Below are 19,584 nucleotides of genomic sequence, written 5' to 3' on the forward strand. Positions count from 1 at the left end.
CTTAAACTAAATTGTAATAAAAAAGTTAGGATGCTGTAAGAAGTGTACTCTTGAGCATAATATGAATTCATATGAGTAGTGCTAACTTATTTTTGAGGAGAAAAAAGAAGCAAGGCTATGTTATAACTCTTTGATCTTTCAAGAACTCTAATTGGTTAATGAGTCATGACTTTCCTTTCCATGAAATCATACCAGCTATCTTGAATCACAAAGTGTTTTTTTAGTGCTCCTAACATTTTCACAACAAACCAATCCTAAGCTTATGTAATTTCCTGGTAGCATAGCATATCTGTCTCCACATACTAACAGTAATGCAATTATTTATCACTTTCTAAATTTAAAAAAAGTTCTGTGGAAAGAAAAATAGCCTATCAAAAAAAGAAATAGTTTCAGTCTATGCTCATTTTCGACTTTACAGATATTTGATGGCATTTCCTTTTCAGACATTCAGGTCATCATATACAGATTCATTACTAAAGTAGTGCTAGAACTTATATTCAGTCCTTTTGTAGTACATTTTCTTCCAGTGCCTCTGTCCATATGATTATTCTTATTAGTTACTGTCCTTATCACATATTGTCCACAGTTCATACTAAAATAGAACATCACATGCTAAACATTCTAATTCTCAGGAACTTAATTTCACAGGAGATATTTTAAAAAGCCAAACAAACTACTGCAATAGAAGACTTACCTCCCAAAACCCCTTGTTTCCAAATTACACCTTTACCTATAAAATGAGTGAGCATTATCTACTAATTCCATACAAGTCACTGCTAGATGTCAATCCTGAGCAAGAGCAACAATTTAATGCTGCAATTGCACATGCTACACTTCAAAGTAAGTGCATCCACCACGGAGCGTCCTCAGTGCAAGAACTGGACCTGGAAGAGCACTTCTTCCCTGAAAGTCTTGGCAGTCAGTTCCTGTTATTGTACGCACTCCTGGTGAATATTTTTTGTTTAGTTCCATAGATTAATTTAAACTGGCAGTTGTCTAGCATTCTGATCTGCTCACGTAAGAGACAGATCCCGTAACAGGAAAGAAATGTGTGTGGAGTCATGGCACCTTGATGATACTATTTGTGTTGTTACTTCTCATGAGTGGTCCAAAGCAAACCCCATGTGCCTTAACCAATGGACATTTTATGGGATATGCACTCAAAAGTATTTGAGTAAATCAATACTGTTCACCATAGATTATGAGCATACACATTTCTTACTGAACTCTCACAGAATCATAGACTGGCAGAATTGTTAAGGCTGGAAAGGACCTTTAAGATCATCAAGTCCTACCTAGCACCACCACTGTGTGCACCAATAAACCATGTTCTCAAAAGCCATATCCATATGTTTTTTGTACACTTCCAGGGATAGGGATTTCACTACATCCCTGGGCAGTCTGTTTCAATGCTTTACAAACCTTTCTGTGAAAAAAAAATTTCTAACATCTAATCTAAGCAGAACTCTCAGAAGAGTTCATGAAGAAAACTGAGTAAAAGAGGTAAATCAAAGTTTATCAAGGAGTTCAACATTAACATTGCTAATACAGGTGAATAGGTGTGGTAATTGGTAGTCTAATCCCTAAAATAAAAGATACATTAATTTTCCTATGAAAATTAAAAGCATAATGCCATATTAGGAACCATCAATAAGCTATTCAAAACCTAAATTGTCAGGCCCAATCCCAGAGTATTTTTAGGATTTATTTTTTTTGAATAGAATTCTGAGATACTGCAGCTATTCACACTGACTAAATCCAAAAATAACATGTCTTGCATGTGGTTCTGTTAATATACCAATATCTGTACATCTTGTTTCTATAGATTACAGATTGTTTTTCAAGTTGATGTTTATTAAATCATTCCAAGTTTTGAAATGAGTTTGTGGCATGACAAATATTCACTTGAGACAGGCAAGACTGCAATATGGCTGAACTCAAACTGATACCCAGACCTCCAAGTGAAAAACCCAGAGCATGGCCTATACTGTCCATTCAAAATCAAAGAAGTATTTTAAAAATTTTGTCAATTTATCTCCATAAATAAAATACTTCATGGCATGATGATAAAAACTGTAGAGAGCTAACCACATAGAAATGCTAAAGGCCAAAAATCTATCACAACCAAATGAAAATCAGTGTAATGAAAAAAACACCAGCCGGTTTCACTGTGAGACAGACCATGAACTATTTTTAGATATAAAACCTAAAAACTCAGAGGCAAGGTGGGGGAAGGGTGCAATATCTCTACAACATGTTTAAACAAAAAGCCCCAGTATAAACACAGATATATCAGCACAAACATCTTTTTGTAGGTGCAACTTTAGTTAAGAGGAGAAATGCCTGACAGCATAGCTAAAGCAAACTAGATTTCACAGTGTTAAGTCACAAAAGCCAGAAAAAGAAAGATGTGATTTATTACAGGGTTGGTTGTTGTTTTGTTTTTTTTCCCCAAGTCTGCTGATAAATGACTTTTGCAGCACGTGGCACCATTGCTTCAGCCAGAGAAATTATACACATTTTATAAAGACACTTGAATCCTCTCAGCTCAATCAGCAAAACTGCGAAATGATCTTTTGGTCTCTATGTACAACATAATGGGGCTGCAGTCTATCCTCAGCTGCATGCATTATGCCCAGTACATATCACTGAATTCTGTGTGGTTGCATATAACATGGCTTAGATACCCGTAGATATTCTGGTTTTCCAAGTAACTTCTTCTGTACCGATTTTGCAACTGCCCTTTTGTTCTAAGACTATCAAACACAGGCCTCGTTAAAGACTTATATTTGCATCCTCCTTGTACTCATTTTTGACAGACTTTTGCTTCGAAAAAGGTGGCCAAGATAAACCAAGAAAACATTGCAAGGATTTTAAAAATCAGCATGTTTGGCAGAGAGTAAGAGGCATGTAAACTTTTCTGAAAGTTCCCCACACTCTGGCATCACTTAAGGCTCCTTCAGCTAATGAACTGGTAAATTGAACAACCTTCAGCAGAATGTACGGCCCATTTTTTGAACAAGGGTCACTGAGAAACATCTAGGTAAATGTCTTCTGCTCAATCTAGAAATCTAATAACACAATAACTTTGTCTTGCAATTGCAGTATCTAGAAAATAGATGTTTTAGATTTTGCCATCATAAAAAAGAAAACTGAAAAATAGTTTTGGAATCCATACGAGATGAAAATAGAAAGGAACTCCCTACAGCAATATACAGCAAAAGTGAAATTGCAGATGTCATTGTTTTAATCGGAACACTGGGATTGTTTTCCACAGGGCAGGTTAAACCATTAAAAACTGAAGGTACAGTTTCAGGGTTTGTTTTAGCTAAAGGCAGTGCTGCTGGGGCTGGGGGCAGCCTGTCTTGCTCCTTCCCCACTGTGACTGCTGGAGATGACAGCCACAGGGATCAGCCGCCAGCCTCGCTGAACACGGAGACTGATGCTCATGTGGAGGAAGTGAAATGAGACCGAGAGCTGGAGGTGAGTGCTGTGAAAGCAAGCTCCTAATTTTATTTTCTTCCAAATAATAGTAATAATTTTGGCTTTGTTTATTTGTTTATTGCCTGCCATGAGGCACATGGGATTCCACATGAACACTGCTGGTCTCCTGCACACTCTCGTTGTGGACCAGTGCCCTTAAAGTGCACAACTCCCAAAAGCCTCTTGCCTTTATTTGCAAGCGCTTTACAGCAAGAGCATTGTCACTGGGAAAAAAAGGAAAGGAAAGAGTCTACTTCATCCAACAGTGTTTTACTGATTCAACTGGCATGACACTGTCATGCTCCACTGTCAGGGGAACACGCTACAGATCAAAGAATTCTAATTTGTTACAGCCAGTGGCTTAATTAAAATAGATTTTCTAACTCTCTGTTCCCTCACAGTGTGCTTTTAATGTAAGTACTATACATTTTTAAACATACTCTTCCCCTCTGCCACCTCTGTCTTTACCTTTGCTTTCCCAATTCATTATGCATAGTAAATTACATGTTAAATTGTAGGATGATTCAAACTCAGTATAGACATTACAATCCATTAATACCTGAATTTTGAATTTTATAAAAATTGCCACATTTCTTGTAAATTGTCAGGTAGAAACAAGCCCAAAAATGCAGAAAGACATTCACCTGTGATTGTTCTTTAAAAGAAGCATTGGTCTGTCATTTTACATGGTAAGAAGCCCCATTTTTCTCCTCAGTTATGAAATTAAATAATTGGTATTTACATGGTAGGTACAACACCAATTTGTTCTTTCAACAGTAATCACTCTATTTTCCTTCTTTTTAATTTGTAAAATACAGTAAGTTTTGAAGTTCCTGGAAATAAACAAAAAAATACAAAATACAAAAAATATATCAGGAAAAAAAGAAAGAGTGAATCAATACAGCGTCTGATCAATTACTTTGAAAGACCTGAAGAAACATCAGAATTTGTACTAAATTCAGGCTCCCACACTCAGGAAGCAAATTCCAAAGACCAAGCCTTTTTCTTGAAAATACCCTGCAACCAGAATACCAGACATTTCAGTCTTGGCATTGTTGGCTCCAGCTGCTCAAATGACCTCAAATAAATACATGATATAGTAGAGAAGAGGTGTTTTCTTACATAACCATCTAATATTTTAACAGAACAAAGGCTAGCAGGACTTTGTGTAAGCACAGATAAAAGCTGGTTTGAATAACTGTAACTACTGCCTCAAAACTGGGATAATACCTCATTGCCGTTTTCGGTCATGCTTTAAAAGCCTTCAATGAATTTTTTTGGAAATCAGTGATTTTCACGTCTATCAATTCTATACTGTTTTTAAGAAATAAGTATAAAACTTCCTAAAATAAGTCTTAAAATATTTTTCGAAGACTGTTGAAACTAACTCTGCTGCTCAAAACAAATGCTATGTGCAAAAATAATAAAAAATCGCGCCCATGAGAGCTGAAGTTTATGACAGGAACTCAGTATTTTTTAATTTGGTGAAGAGAGGTCTCAGCAGAAACAGCCAGAGAAATTAGACAGCAAAAGTAATTGGTCGCAAAGTCATGTAGAGATAGGTGGGTTTGGGAAAGCAAATTGCTGGCTAGGAAAAGGCTTCTAACAGTGAGCACAGAAACTCCCTCACTTGATGCCAGCTCTGCTCTAGGAAAATGGAATTCCCTGCACATTTTTTTGTGATTAAAAAGGTTAGCACTAAAAACAAACAGAAAACCCCACATAAATATTCTTTCATCACCGATTTCTGTTCTTAGCAGAAAGAATCCTCCTGCCTGGAATTTACTGAGGCAAGTGGGAGCAGTATTTCTTCCTCCAGTAACTAGACATCCCAAGGAGGTGAAACACTTTCTCTGAAGTATGGCCCAAGCCACAGCTCTTCTGGCAGCTGTGAGTAACAACTTTGCTGGTGGAGTTCGTAGACCAAATACAGTCAAAATCCAAGCTCTTTTGTAGTATCTTGCAATGAAAGGGGAAGAATTCCTAAAAGAGTCGTGAGAGCAATCCCAACTGCTGTAACTCAGATCATTTAACAGCCAGCTATGATAATCTCCTCAGTAAATTAATAGTTTGTCAAGCCAAACAGACTACAAAATAAGAAAGCTGTGACTGTGCCATGAAGATTTGCTAATCATGAACATCCATTTCAAAAACATTCTGAAACTCAGCCGAAACCAGCTTATTATCTCCTTTATTGGCGCTTTCAGAAGAGGAAAAAAATGGCCCATCATCAACACAGAGAAGTGAGAATGAGGAAAAACTGATGTTTGATGCATCTTTAGCGAAAGACAGTGAAATTAATTCATCATAAAGCTATTTACTCTAAAGCAACTGAAGAACAAAGATTAGCCTAAAGGCTTTATGTCCAGAAGTACTAAATACTGCTGGCAGGTCTAAAGGAATGTTATCGGCACAAAGTCCTGCGCTCCTTTGCCAGCAAGCTCTGTGCCACACCGGAATACAGTACATGGGCAGTACATGTTAAAGTCTGGAGAAGAAATATGACTCTATAGTGTATTTGTTGAGATAAAAAAAGAAAAAAAAAAAAGTTCAGATATTATTACTGTTATTCTATGATTCTATGGTGTGATTATGACTACATAATTAGACTGTCTGCCTAATAGTACTTTACTATGAGTTTCTTTATGACTCAAAACTCAGTTACACTACTTTCTTCAGGAATAACTTTTGTTAAAGCCCATGAAGAGCTGCAATAAGCCATTCACAGTTTTAATCAGGAAAATATTACTGGCATTACATTAAAAATCAACAGTCATTTACATAACGCAGAAGAAAAGCTATCCATCTGCTATCACAAGACAAAATACGTACAGAACTCCATCACAGAAAGACATAAAGACCTATAGCTGAAGTCCAACATAAATAAACGTAATCAATTTCCCAAGCTGACAGTGCATTGTAAATTATTTACAACATATAAATAGGTGAAACACTACTCCAGGTCCATTGAAAAAAACCAAAATGGCATCACAGAAGAAAAATGGCACAGCATAGCTTTCTATTACCCACACTACAACTGAATGAATGAAATGCAAGAGAAGATGTGCCAAGTTACTTGATACTTGCTAGTCAGCTTAATCAGATACTCTCAATTTCCTGCAGGATGGATAACAAACGCTGTTCTGCTGCTTACTGCACACCACGTCTACTAAAATATTTTCTGAGGCAGAATGATCCTGAAAGCCATCTAATAACACAGGGGGTCTGGAACCACACAACCTGACATAATGTAAGAGAAGTAGGTTTAAATAAAAATAATGAAAAGATGTTGTACATGGGTAACTGAGATAGTAAATTATAAGGTTATGATGACAGATACCCAAGTTTCTGGCTATCCTTCATTGTAAACCTACCATGTAAAAATCCAAAACCTGGCTTTGTGCTCCTGACTGCCCACTGCATTTGTTTTAAAAAATCACCCTAAAACTTCAAAAGAGTTTAAAAAATAGCACACATTAAATAAAATCTTTAGAAAGTATTTTTCTGAAGTGTTATCTCAATATCAGAAAGCCATTTTATATTTAACGAACTGAAATAATTAAGAATAGAATTCATTTTTTAATGACATGCATTTCTGTGAAGAAAGGTTAATACAGGATGAGCAAGATTATTGCCATGAAGAACAAGGATTTAACAGAAATTCTGCAATGCTTGAATGTTATTGAAAATACTTTTAACCCTTTTAATTTTTCAGGAAGATATATGTAAGAGGTACTACTTACTTGCACAGCAAGCTGACTAAAAATCTTATCTTATACCTTATTATCATCAATAACATGATAATAATTTTCTGCCTAATACATTCATTTTTCTGCCTAGCTATATTCATATATTAGCACTGATATGCATTTTATTAATAATCATCTCAGTTTCTTCATCCAGCTGAATTTTTCATCTGTTAGATATGCATATTTTTAGGGGAAACTAGAAAGATTTTCTCTTTAGTTTTTTCTTTAAAGAGGATACACAGAAGAAAATAACAGGGACGGAGAGGAATATAAGAACCAAGAGACAATGAAAGCCAAGCCACCTCCCTTCCAGGTTTACCCTTAATTGAAATTCTTTAGCCTCTGCCCAAGTTACACTGACAATGAAGAACAACTAGCCATTTTTCTCTCTTTTCAAAAAGCTGATGAGATAAAATATAGGAAAAAATATATAACTCAAAAAACCCCACAAACACAACAATCATTGTGACTTTCCTTGCAATCACTAATAGTTAGGGCTTTGTTAGGTCACAGCTATCAGCCATGGTGTGAATTCCCCATTTTCACTGCCTTCAATAATGAACTGTTTTCAAAAGAAGAAAAAACAGGCATTAGTATTCAAGCCTACTAAATAAAGCCAAGGAAAAAGGTTTATGTTTTTTAACATCAACACCACCTCTCAGACCACTTCCAAAACCACTCAGAAATCCTTAGAAATCAACATTTTGAATCAAGAATTTTACCTGAAAGTAATATGAATTTAAAATAATTCACTCTTTTGCAATTTCTAGCGCCTCTCTACTCCATTTTTGCCATTGGTTTTCAAAATAAAGTCACCTCCCAAGATGCATTTCTTAGCACCACTTAGCTTCTTATTCTTAAAGGAAAATTGCTCCACATTTATTATTGCCTTGTTTTTCTACTCTTCTGTAGTCTCATGTTTTCCTCAAATTCCCATACATTGGAAAAAAAAAAGTCTTTGTGAAAAACAATTTTTTTTTTAAAGAAAAGTTTTCTTACTAAAAATCGCTCAAAATATTTTTAGTAAAGACATGTATGGGTGGTACCTAATTTCTCCTGTTCCTCATCTAAAGACAATCTGGATAATACTGGAAAGGTCTTAATAAAAGAAGAGCACTCTTCATGTCAAGTAATTTTGTCTAGCCATTTTTCTTTCAATAGCTAGTGTCAAAGGTATTTTTTAAAAAAGTGATTGGTTTGACTTTGCAGAATTACACAAGCATAAAAATTTGCACTTACAGTATCTAACATCAGAAAAACTTAGAGAATCTAAATATTCTAAATTGGTAGATAAATTCCTTCTTCAGTCATGCTCCTCTCATGAAGATCAGTTTGTTTTGTGTCTGGGTGCCTCCAGTTATTCTCTTCTTCCTTCCCCCTGGCCCTCACAGTCCCTCTTTGCTACGCCCAGGATCCAAGCAAAGGGGAAGTCCGAGGACCAGGTGTATTTTTTCACTAGGCAAGCTGGAGCTTGCAACAGAAAATACCCAACCTGAAAACATGGGAATAGAGTTGCTTCCCTCATCATCACAGGAACACGCTGTACAGAAACCACAGTCCCATGACTCAGAGCACATCTCAACCAAGAAGCTCTGAGATGATCCTCTCTCTCCACTGAGCACAGGGAACTTGAAACTACATTCCTAACTGCTTCTTGACATTTCCTTCTCTCTGTGCAAACTTAAGTCCATCCAATCCAATTGTGCCTTACTCTCTTTCACTCTCCTTTTGATTTTTCATGACGCCTCTGCTTTTCATCCCCCCCTGTGCCAGAACAGGATTTTGCCTATTTTCTTCTCTGCACTAAGTAACCCACTATGCTGCTGCTGCTCAAAGGCAAAATGTGAACACCAGGAAAATAAAAAAATCATTCAAGGAAATGGTGATTCTCTCTCTCTTTTTAATGTTGCTATCAGTAGCAAGAGAGAGGACAGACAACTTTGCTGAGGGGAGATTAGTATAATATTTCCTGTCATACCATGAAAGTTACCTCTTTCCTTTGTTTTATAAATATTTATGCGCTAACAGTAGAACTTTCAATATCAGAATCATGACTTGAGAAAGTGCTATTCACAGTTAGCTTACTACCTAGATACTCCCAAATTTCAAAAGAAAAGCATACCAAAACCAAAATCCTTCCCACAGAAGAAACTGAAAGTGTCTAAAAACAGCCGTATTGCTTCCTGTGGCATCCATTGGATACATGTTCAGTGATTCAGTTTATTAGTAGCATTGAGTCTGAGCTATATCTTCTAAAAGCTAAGCATGAAAGTAGTATCTTACCTTGTGTATCTGATGAGAGGTGCACTTCCCAGTTTAAAACAGATCTTTTCCCCTCCACAGGATGTTTGCCTTAAAGAAAAGCTTTCTGCCAGATCAAACCCTGCAAAATATGGCACGATGCAATACAATTTAATGGAATTTTAAAACCATAAGTAAATAATTATTTTTAGCATGCTTGAATGCAAGCATATTAGCATTTCTATAGTACAGACTGACAAGCTATTTTGAAAAGCAGAACTTGAAGTCCGAGAAATTTTCAATACTCATTTTATTAAAACTATTCATGCAAAATTCACTTGGTAGATGACTTTGCAACCTGAAAAATGCATTTGTTAGTTCCTTTTATCGTCTGAACTGATAAGAATGCAGGATGATTGGAAAAAAACATGGAAATTAGTGTGACTGCCAAACTCGAACCAATACTTTCCAGGAAGAACACGTTCTGATTTTAATCTCACCTTCCGAAAAGCGGCAGCAGCTTTTGGTGCTTGGGGATGGCATTCTGTCCTACCCTTTCAATTTTAAAGCCAGCTTCAACAAGACTATGATTACATCCAATAATCATTACTAGTTAATTAATATAGATATCTGTATTAGCTCAGTCATTTACCTGATACACCATGACTGTCTCTGTTGATTTGTTTGAGATTACGGGCAACTGTTTTCATTAAAGGACACACAGCACCTTCAAGAGAACACAGTTTAGTGTTTATCATAAAAATCAAACTAACAGGAACTGAACAAACTAGAAGGAATTAAACAAACTATCGTGAGTGATGGTAATATTGACAGGAATGTTTCTTTTTGTTTCTTTAGGATATGAAAAGCAGCAATAAACCAAATTACAAAATCTAAACTAGCAGATTTTATACTGCACTTCCAATAATATAAGCAGATAGAATTTGTATCACATTTTAATTCAGCTGCCTTTGGTTAAAGTTCGTTTAAACAATACAGCCAGAAGAAAACCATTAAATTCTTACCACACTGTTTCCATTAACAACACTCTATAAAGCAGTAATATCTGTTCCAAGTTATTTTTGTATTTCTCACTGTATTATTAGAAAATATTTTTCCCCATTAATGAATATGAAACAATATTATATTTTAGGGAAAAAATAGTTTGAAAATTAAGTAGGGGAGTAAGTCTGAACCAAAGTATTTGGGTAAACAAACAGAATGTTCTAAAATTTGGAGAATGGTAAACTGAGGTTAAATCTAACTGAACCCTTAGCTAAGACACTGTATTATTAATATGAATATCTTACTTACATGAAGTCCTTTATGCTTTTCTTTAATAGATATATAGGAATGCCCACTTTTAAGAAGGAAATACAGAAAAATGTCACTTTGTGCAGGGGTCGGAAATAAGGTTTGCTATTTAACAAGTTTTGCAAATAGCCCTGCTAAATCCTAATAAAACTTGCAAATCAAAGATGAAAAGTTATGATATTTGTCCTGTAAACTTATCAAGCACAGAGCTTTGAGAGCAGATGCAACTAAAAAGATGTCCGAGGTGTATCTGAAGCTGCTGAACAGTGAAGGTCAAAGCACTTTCTGAAGCATTAGTTCAATGAAAAATATAAGGAATGTCCTACCATTAACCTGGAAATCATCTATATTTAAATGTTTCATAAGGGCATCCAGACCAAACACTGGTATTCAAAATAGCTATATTTGTAATCTTAAAGCATGTGAAATTTGTCATTCATTCTGTAGGCACGTAGAAAGCATTTTATACTTCAAAACTCTTTAATGCTATTAAATAGATTTCAGTATTTGATCTGGATTAAGAATGACTAACTGGAAATAACTAGTAAAAGTGAAACTAGATTATGTAATACTGATATGAAGACACCTCCGGATAATATGGTTAATGAAAGCTTTGTCAACTATTTAAAGAATAGACTGGGCAAAACACTTTTTCTGGTAAGATTCATTAAGTTCCGTGTCCTTCACATGTACAATTACAGTTACAACTACAATTTACTACTACAAGTAACATCACAGATAAATTAATTTACTTCTAAGGTGCTAACAGAGTAAATTTTTTCTTTCTCTCATATAGATCCATAAATACCAGTATGTGCATGTTTTTCCCTATACAGATAGAGTTTCATGACAAATGAGATGAAACATATGCATGAAAAACTCTGTAAATTCCCTTTCCCCAGAAAAGATGCTGAACTGTAAAGAATATTCACATTGGAAACTCTGAAGTGAAATCCTTCATCATTCTTGGTTTGCAGGAAGTTTTATACAGTGAGAAAAGCATTTGCTGGAATTACATAGTGACATAGCAATTTCAATACACCTGTTGATGTATACACATACAGTATGGGACAGAAACAGGTTCACCTTAGGCCCTCTGGCCTCAACCTTCAATCACATATAGATTATTAAACTATAGACTTCTATATACAGCTACTCTAAAACAATGAATGTCGTTAGGGTAGATTTACATACGTATAGCTCCAAGAAATAAGCTGGAGTAAGGGAAGCCATTTATGTCTGAAGTTACAAAAGAATGTCAGATATATGTGGACAGATGTTTTTCTTAAATCTACATGTTTTCTACCAAGGGTTTCTTTCAAAAATATTCAACGTATTTCAAAGCAGGTTCTCTTTTTGGTTAAATTCTTGACAGTACTTATAATAAGAGCAGACAGATAGTACTTATTGCTGATTTTATCCTAAGCTGATGTAAGCTTTAGAGAAGCTGGGACACAAGTATGCTTTGTTTTTTCAGCATTAACTTACATGAGTGTTGAGCAGTGAAAGACTACAAAGTTCTAGCTTGTTCCCCACAGCCACTTGCTTCCAAGTCCAAATAAAGACTGCAAGCCTTAATTTTTGTGCTATCCAGATGATAGCAATGATTCCTCACATGCCACAGACTGGACTGTGGACCTATTTTTATCAGTGGCATAGCAGCCACAGCACAGACAGGCCATTTAAGTGTTAGTTATTTGTTTGTATTCCGCATCCCCAGAAGAATGAAAGAGTTACGGTGAATCTTCTATCGCACGCTGCTGATGCACACCTTTAGTTCAATGTTATTCCTTTTACCAGAGAGCTAAGGGAAAACTCTCAAATAACAACTCTCCATGCCAAGACTGACAACCTTCATTACAACAGACTGATGAAAATTCTTTCTGCAACTACTGCCTTAATAGTTAACCTCTTCCACGATGTTTAGTATTGCTAGCAGATCCTTAAATTTTTTTTAGCTTGAGACAAAACAGTTTGCCCATTTAACATGTGGGTAGCTGAACAACAAGGTCTGCGTGAAGATATTCACGAAAGGAAAGGAGCAATGGAAACCATGAACCTACCTGGCCTGTTAAAATACATTACTATAAAATTAATAAAATAGTAAGAAGAACAAGCTTATGTTCATACACTAGATTGCTCTGCACATGATAAAACTGCATCTGTGTGGATTGAACTAAAAAATTAATATTAAACCTGTGATATCAAAGGTCAAGTTAACTTACCTATAAATTAATAAGTTCACCTACCCATACGAAAAATTAGACCTTGACCTTCATAAATCAATGAGTTCTAGCTATGAGCTCATTAATATAAAATCAATCTAATAATTGTGAAAATATTAATTTATGCAGACCAAGCAGGTACATCACAGATCATTGTCTTCTCTCTTTCCAGTAAGATGATAGTAATGATAGTAAGAATTTTTCGTTTGATTTCTAACAGCATTTTGCAAAAAAAAAAAAAAAAAAAAAAAAAAAAAAGGGCATTGCCTCCAGATATATCTGTTGCAACATGCAAAAGCGTAAAAGCATGTTCCAAACTACTCCTGGAATGATCAGGACACTTGTTGAAGCGCACTGCAACTTCCATCTAGGCACCACGCTCAGCTTTCCAGTCCATGCAAACAGGGACAGAAGAGACTCTGGTGTGTGCTTCAGTCTCCATCTTACAGATATCTCTTGTGTGCACTTCCTGAGTGGGAACTGTTACTTCCAATAGGCAGGCTAGGCTTCTCCAGATCAAGTGTAACCTGTAATGGCTAGATTCACTTTACAACTACCCATGTGCTAGTTTATAATTAAACTTCACATTCAGGTGAAGTTTTTGCTGTCATCTAGCACCACTGACATGCACATTTGCAAGGGCACTGAAGCTTCCATCAGTGACCATGACCAGCCTAATGAATGCAGCCAAACAGCAAAGCCCAGCCTAACATATACCCATACCCTGTGTCGACTCAAGCTTCAGACAGAAACCTGTATTACCCAAGATTTTTCTCGTATTCTTACTGGATCAGGCTTCATAAACACACAGACAAAGACAACCTCTTCAGAGCTTGCCACACACTTGCAAATGTCAGCAATGACATCCAGTGAGTCCACCTCAAATGTATTCATACTGAAGATAAGCAGACCCAGCTGGCTTGCTGTCAAATAAGGTCAAGAATTCAGATTTCCTACATATCTGTAGCCTCAAGTATACAGGCACCAGGAAATACGATGTGATTTTTTTGTATTCCGTCGTTGTATTCTGTAAAGAAGATCATATTAGATTACAACATATATGCTAATTAAGACAAGGATGGGAAGAATGAAGGAAACAAGATACAGTAAAGAAGTCATCTTCAAGTCTGGTTGCTATTTAGATGGTTATGAAGTAACATAACAGCATTGGCAGGCAGAAACAAGAAATCTGAGCAATGGAGTTCAAGGATTAGGATATTCATGCTAGACCCCTGGAGAACTATATTCTCCCATGATGAAGAGTAAGTAGTGAAAAACAGGACTTCATATTATTTGGGACAACCAGCACCACTTCACCAAGGACAAGTCTTGCATGACTAATTCAGTGGCCTTGTACAATGGAGCGGCTACATCAGTGGACAAGAGAAGAGCTATGGAAGTCATCTGGATTTCTACAAGGCCTTTGACATGGTCCCCACAATATCTCTGAACTGGAGAGATTCAGATTTGATGTGTGGACTGCTTGGTGGATGAAGAATTGGTTGGCCAGTCACATAGACGGGAGTGGTCAACTGCTCAATGTCCAGATGGAAATCAGAGACAAGTAGTGCTCCATTTGGGACCAATTTAATTAATTAATGACTTAGATGAAGGGATTGAGTGCACCCTCAGCAAATTTGCAGATGACACCAAACTGAGTGTTGCAGTTGACACTCCTGAACGACAGAATGTCATCCCGAGGGAGCTAGACAAGCTTAAGAATTGGGCCCATGGGAATCTTGTGAGGTTCAACAACCTCATGAGTGCTGCACCTGCGTCAGGGCAATGCCCAGTATCAAAACAGGCTTGGGGATAAAGGAATTGAGAGCAGGCCTGACAAAGAGGCTTTGAGAATACTGATGGATGGAAACCTGGAGATCAGCTGATGGTATGTGCTCACAGCCCAGAAAGCCAATCATATCCTGGGCTGCATCTAAAGAAGCATGGCCAGCAGGTCAAGAGAGGTGATTCTGCCCAGCAGCATGGCCAGCAGGTCAAGAGAGGTGATTCTGCCCAGCAGCTCTCATGAGACACCCCCCCCACCCCCCACCTGGAGTACTGCATCCAGCTCTGGGGCCCCAACACAAGAAAGACAAGGACCTGCTGGAGCAGGTGCAAAGGAAGGCCACAAAAATGATCAGAGAGCTGGATCATCTCTCCCAAGAGTTAGGATCATTCAGCCTGGAGAATAGAAGGCTCCAGGGATCCCTTACTCCAGCCTTCCAGGTAGGGAGCATGTAAGAAAGATGGAGACAGACTTTTTATGAGACCTGTTGTGACAGGACAAGGAGTAATGGTTTTAAACTAAAAGAGGTTGGATTTAGACTAGACTTTACATAATGGTGGTGAAACACTGGAACAAGTTGCCCAGAGGGGTGGTAGATGCCCCATCCCTGAAAATATTCAAGGCCCAGTTGGATGGGAATATCAGGAATATGAATACATTGTATATGAGAGTTACTGTAGAGTCACTATCTTGATTTTGAGAAATATCTAGCTGTACTAAAACACTAAAACCAAAAAGCTGAACTGATTTGCTTGCTTGAAACCACTCACTGTACTTGGGTTAAAGTGCCTATCTAATATTATGATCCATAGCCAATACTTTTCACAACACATTCCATGTCAAAAGGCAATAAATTCACCATGCCTGACAGTCCCAGGACTTTGTTTATACTACATTTTTCATGGATTAGCATGACTTTAAAAAACAGTAATTGTAAAAGAAAGTTGAAAAAGAAGCAATGATCTGGGAATGAGTCAGAATATTAATATTCTTAATATAAAGCATTCAGGAATGATCAGATTAGAACTTCATGTGTCACTACAGAAAGAGTTTATGTCCACCCTCAAACCCCAAATATTCTCAATAATAATAAGTTGACAACATGAAGAAAGTATTCTTGAAGTCAGATCAAAAATATGCCTGTGGAAAACTCCTGAGCCCTCTCCCCTCAGATTTGCTATACTCCATCATGAGAAGAGAGTGCTTCCTTCTAATGAACATTCAGCATATCAAAACATGAGAACTGAAAGAAATCCTTGATGTGAATCTAATGCATACTGGCACCCTCAGAGCCTAAGGAGGACTGCTCCGAGAAGACCCAGCATACTCTCTCAGCCTCTGACTCTTTTTCAATACTGCTATTTATTTATTACAATATTGGCCCAATGAGTAAGTCACAAAGTATATTCAGCACGCCTGCTCTGAAAGCTCTCCCCTACATATGCACACAAGTTAATCCTTCCCCTAACACACTTCTTTCCCTCACCAACATCAAATTAACTCTAGTTTACACTTTTCCATGTATTTGAAGCCATTCCTTTAGATTAAAGCAGATCAGGTGAGAAATTTCAAGATGTAAATACAATAGTCTCAGATTCTACCTAAGTGTGCTTTGCTGGAAAGGCTTTCATATTAGCACAGAGAAATAAATGCTATGCATACGTTGTTGAAGGAAGCAAACCAAAAAGGTCGTCTATGCGGATATTGAAGGACAGATGCTGATTCAAACAGAACTGGTACACAGGAGGGGAAAAAAGGCCCAAGAAAGAGCGACCAAATGCAAGACAGAAAAACAAAAAAAACCCTTTAGATATTACTCTCTTCTTGAAGTAAGCACATTTCCAATTTGTTACAGATTCATCTGCATACAAATTATCAAACTGGAACAAGACAGCTTAGCAACACAGAGCACTCGGTTCAAGTGAACAGAGCAGATTAACAAAAGTTTGACAGAAAGAGCTGTACCACTTTTACCGCTGCTCCGTCACTGGGTCCATTCTTTCCCAACTCCTGCTTTCTGGTCTATAATTTGTATTTCTTTTTAGACGGTAACCATCCCTACAAACTCCAGTAGAGCCTCTTCCCTGTTATCAACTGGAGTTTAACTCTGGGCTTAACTCACACACCTGCTGTTGGCAGAGCTGCTCAAGTTGGCAGCTATCTACTTGTTATTCCTCACCATCTGCCTGTACCACCACAAACCGAAGAAGCCTCTCTCAATTGCACACCATCAGTTATTTCACAGGAGAGATTCAATCTCTCCTCTTCTTCCTAGCAGTTCAGTTGGACCCATATTTGATCCATTTGGGGCCGTCAGGCTAAGGAAAACTGCAACTTCGCTGCTGGCTGCTTAGCTACAAACTTCTAACAGAATGTAAGGCACAGTTCAGATACACTGTTTATTGACAGTTCAGTGTATCTGCCACATCTTCTGTGGCTGACCCAACATCTACTAAGGCATCATTTCATTAGGAAAAAAAATACATATATATAAAAGAAAAGACACAATGTTTCCTGAAATTTTGTTTTAATATTTTTCAATCTATGTAGTTAGGGAACCTTCTGCACTCACATCATTTTAGCACTTTGAAAACTTCTCTTCTGCAACCACCACCTAACAATGACAGAATAAAACATATACTTCTTCTTTCAGACAGAATGATTTCACAGCTATGATGTAGGCTCGCTCTCTCAGAGGAGTTAAGAATAATTCATCAGTAGAGCACTTAGCCTCAATGCCCTAAAAATACAAAGGGGAAAAAGACTTCAACTTAAGTTCAGACACTTCACAATGCATTATTATTACCTCAGAACCCACACATTACACGTATTATTTATTCATTATTACTACTTATAGTTTCCAGGGGCAGTAAAAGGATTATTTTCCTAGTCATGGACATTTAAAATTTCTTGGGCCTGAGTTTCAAATGAGTTTTTGAGATTCAAAGTTGCTCTCTGTGTGTGTAGTTTCTATTATCTTTCATAAGATTTATGGAAAGGAACAGCATTACTAGGAATTAATTTTATTTTTGAGAAAAAACCCAACTCAATTTAAATAGCAATAAGCATATTCTCCTTGCTAATAATTGTAGGAAAATTAAAATATGTTGAAGTACATGCTGAGGCAGAACAATTCTAAAAAACTGACGTGCCTTGTTTGACAAGCACATATGATGTGTCCTTAAGACAGAATTTACTGCATTCTGGAGAGTTAACGTAGAGTTTAAGTGAGAACACTAGATAACATGTGGAAAGTAAAGAAAGGAGAAAACAGAGAAATATGAGAAAATTTGCAGAAGACAGGTAACAGCTTTTAAGTTAAACAATATCACTCCATTCCTTTCCCCCATCTTCTTAGGAAAAAAATTTTTTTAACTCTGCATGTGTGAAATGTATAACCCAGTCTAGGGATTACGTACAGGTGTGGTTAACATGAGCATTAGATTGTTTAGGTCAATGTGATAAGTGGTCTGCTCTAATAAAGCCTCATGATTTTGTTCATGAAGGTTTTGCAGCTCTGACTTATTTGTCTTGTTTTGTATGGTAGGAAAAGTACAAAACAAAACTCCTAGGAACTACAACTACCTCCAAATATGAATCTTCCAAGGAAGCAGAAAGGCTGCTTTGGAACTGCTTCCAACTTAGGACATTTCAGAAAGGAGATTTAAAACAATCTTGTATATTTTTATCTGTTTGTATGTTTGTTTTCTGTGTGCTGTTGTTATTTGCTAAAAATTTTTCTGTACTGAGATTTACACCTTTAGTCTGTGATGGGCAAGAAAAGTGGAAGTACCTGTCTGGTCACTGACAGCCACAGAAGTAGAAACAGGAAGGAGGAAGGCTGCCGTACAAAGCCAAACTATGCAGGGTCCGATGTTCTTCATCTCCCCCTGGACACATGTGAACAAACAGCTACAAATCTGCAACAAAAAATAAGCATATTCAGAACAATCTCGTCTTAGTCTTCTCGCTGTCAGAAAACTACAAACAAGAACTTCTTAACTGTGAAGAGGAAGTTGCTAGTCACATACAAGTGTATCATTTATCTGTCTAAGGAGCTACAAAAAAGAGATTTATTTCAGTCTAGAAATAAATCATAAATATACTCCTTTTTAGCTCTTTATTAATAGACTCAGAAGTAACATCTCAGAAATACTAACTTGGAGCTATTAATTGTAAAGGTAGTGAATGTTAATTTCATTAGTAATTACTAATTTTCTTTTATACTTCTCCCCAATTTATTTTTCAATTTTCAATATACTAGCTAAACTGCTTGGTGTCACAACACTTTCAGTGACTGCTGAAGTAGTCCTCAAATTGAACAAAGACAACATGCTATTTTTTGAGCTTAACCACGAAAGAAACCAAAATGCCATATTTCTGCACCTTGCAAAGTGCCTAGAGCAGCCTATATTGAATTTACAGTTTAAATCTCACAAAAGTACAGGCTTCAACCACATAAACTGATACTGTCACTAGGGGACAAAAGCTTCCTTCTAAGCCAACTGCGATGTATAAATACACATGAATTTAATGAAACACAGAAAGTGTCTAATATTTTTCTAATCACATTTTCTGCAAAAAAAGGAAAAATTGTGCAATTTTTATAATTATTTCTGCAAAGCACCTTATTCATCATCAGAGCTATTCTGTCATGTACTGACAGCAACTACATCGTGATTAACTTTTCTAGCCTTCCCACCAGCAGCAAAGCGAATACATGTTCAAATAAATTATCATTTAATTTCCTGCACCTGCTTTCCCAGCAGGCATCGGGAATTCAGTA

At 36.7% G+C, this 19,584-nt stretch overlaps 1 protein-coding gene across 7 annotated transcripts in view; it reads right to left on the reverse strand.

Annotated features, from left to right (window-relative positions):
- The window catches only part of COL19A1 (collagen type XIX alpha 1 chain), a 181,402-nt gene that overhangs the window by 160,619 nt on the left and 1,199 nt on the right, over window positions 1-19,584 (reverse strand). For 6 of the 7 annotated variants that reach the window (XM_017739315.1, XM_017739316.1, XM_017739312.1 and 3 more), the window contains exons 2-4: window positions 18,592-18,718; window positions 10,126-10,200; window positions 9,516-9,615 (exon numbers count right to left, since the gene is read on the reverse strand). In XM_017739315.1, the coding sequence (XP_017594804.1) occupies window positions 9,516-9,615; window positions 10,126-10,200; window positions 18,592-18,682 (266 nt within the window). In that variant the 5' untranslated portion in view covers window positions 18,683-18,718. Of the gene's footprint in view, window positions 1-9,515; window positions 9,616-10,125; window positions 10,201-18,591; window positions 18,719-19,552; window positions 19,579-19,584 lie in introns of those variants that run through there. The other variant, XM_017739313.1, reaches the window with a different exon arrangement.

Source organism: Corvus brachyrhynchos, unplaced genomic scaffold (assembly GCF_000691975.1).
Source record: "Corvus brachyrhynchos isolate BGI_N302 unplaced genomic scaffold, ASM69197v1 scaffold136, whole genome shotgun sequence".
Classification (NCBI taxonomy): Eukaryota; Metazoa; Chordata; class Aves; order Passeriformes; family Corvidae; genus Corvus; species Corvus brachyrhynchos.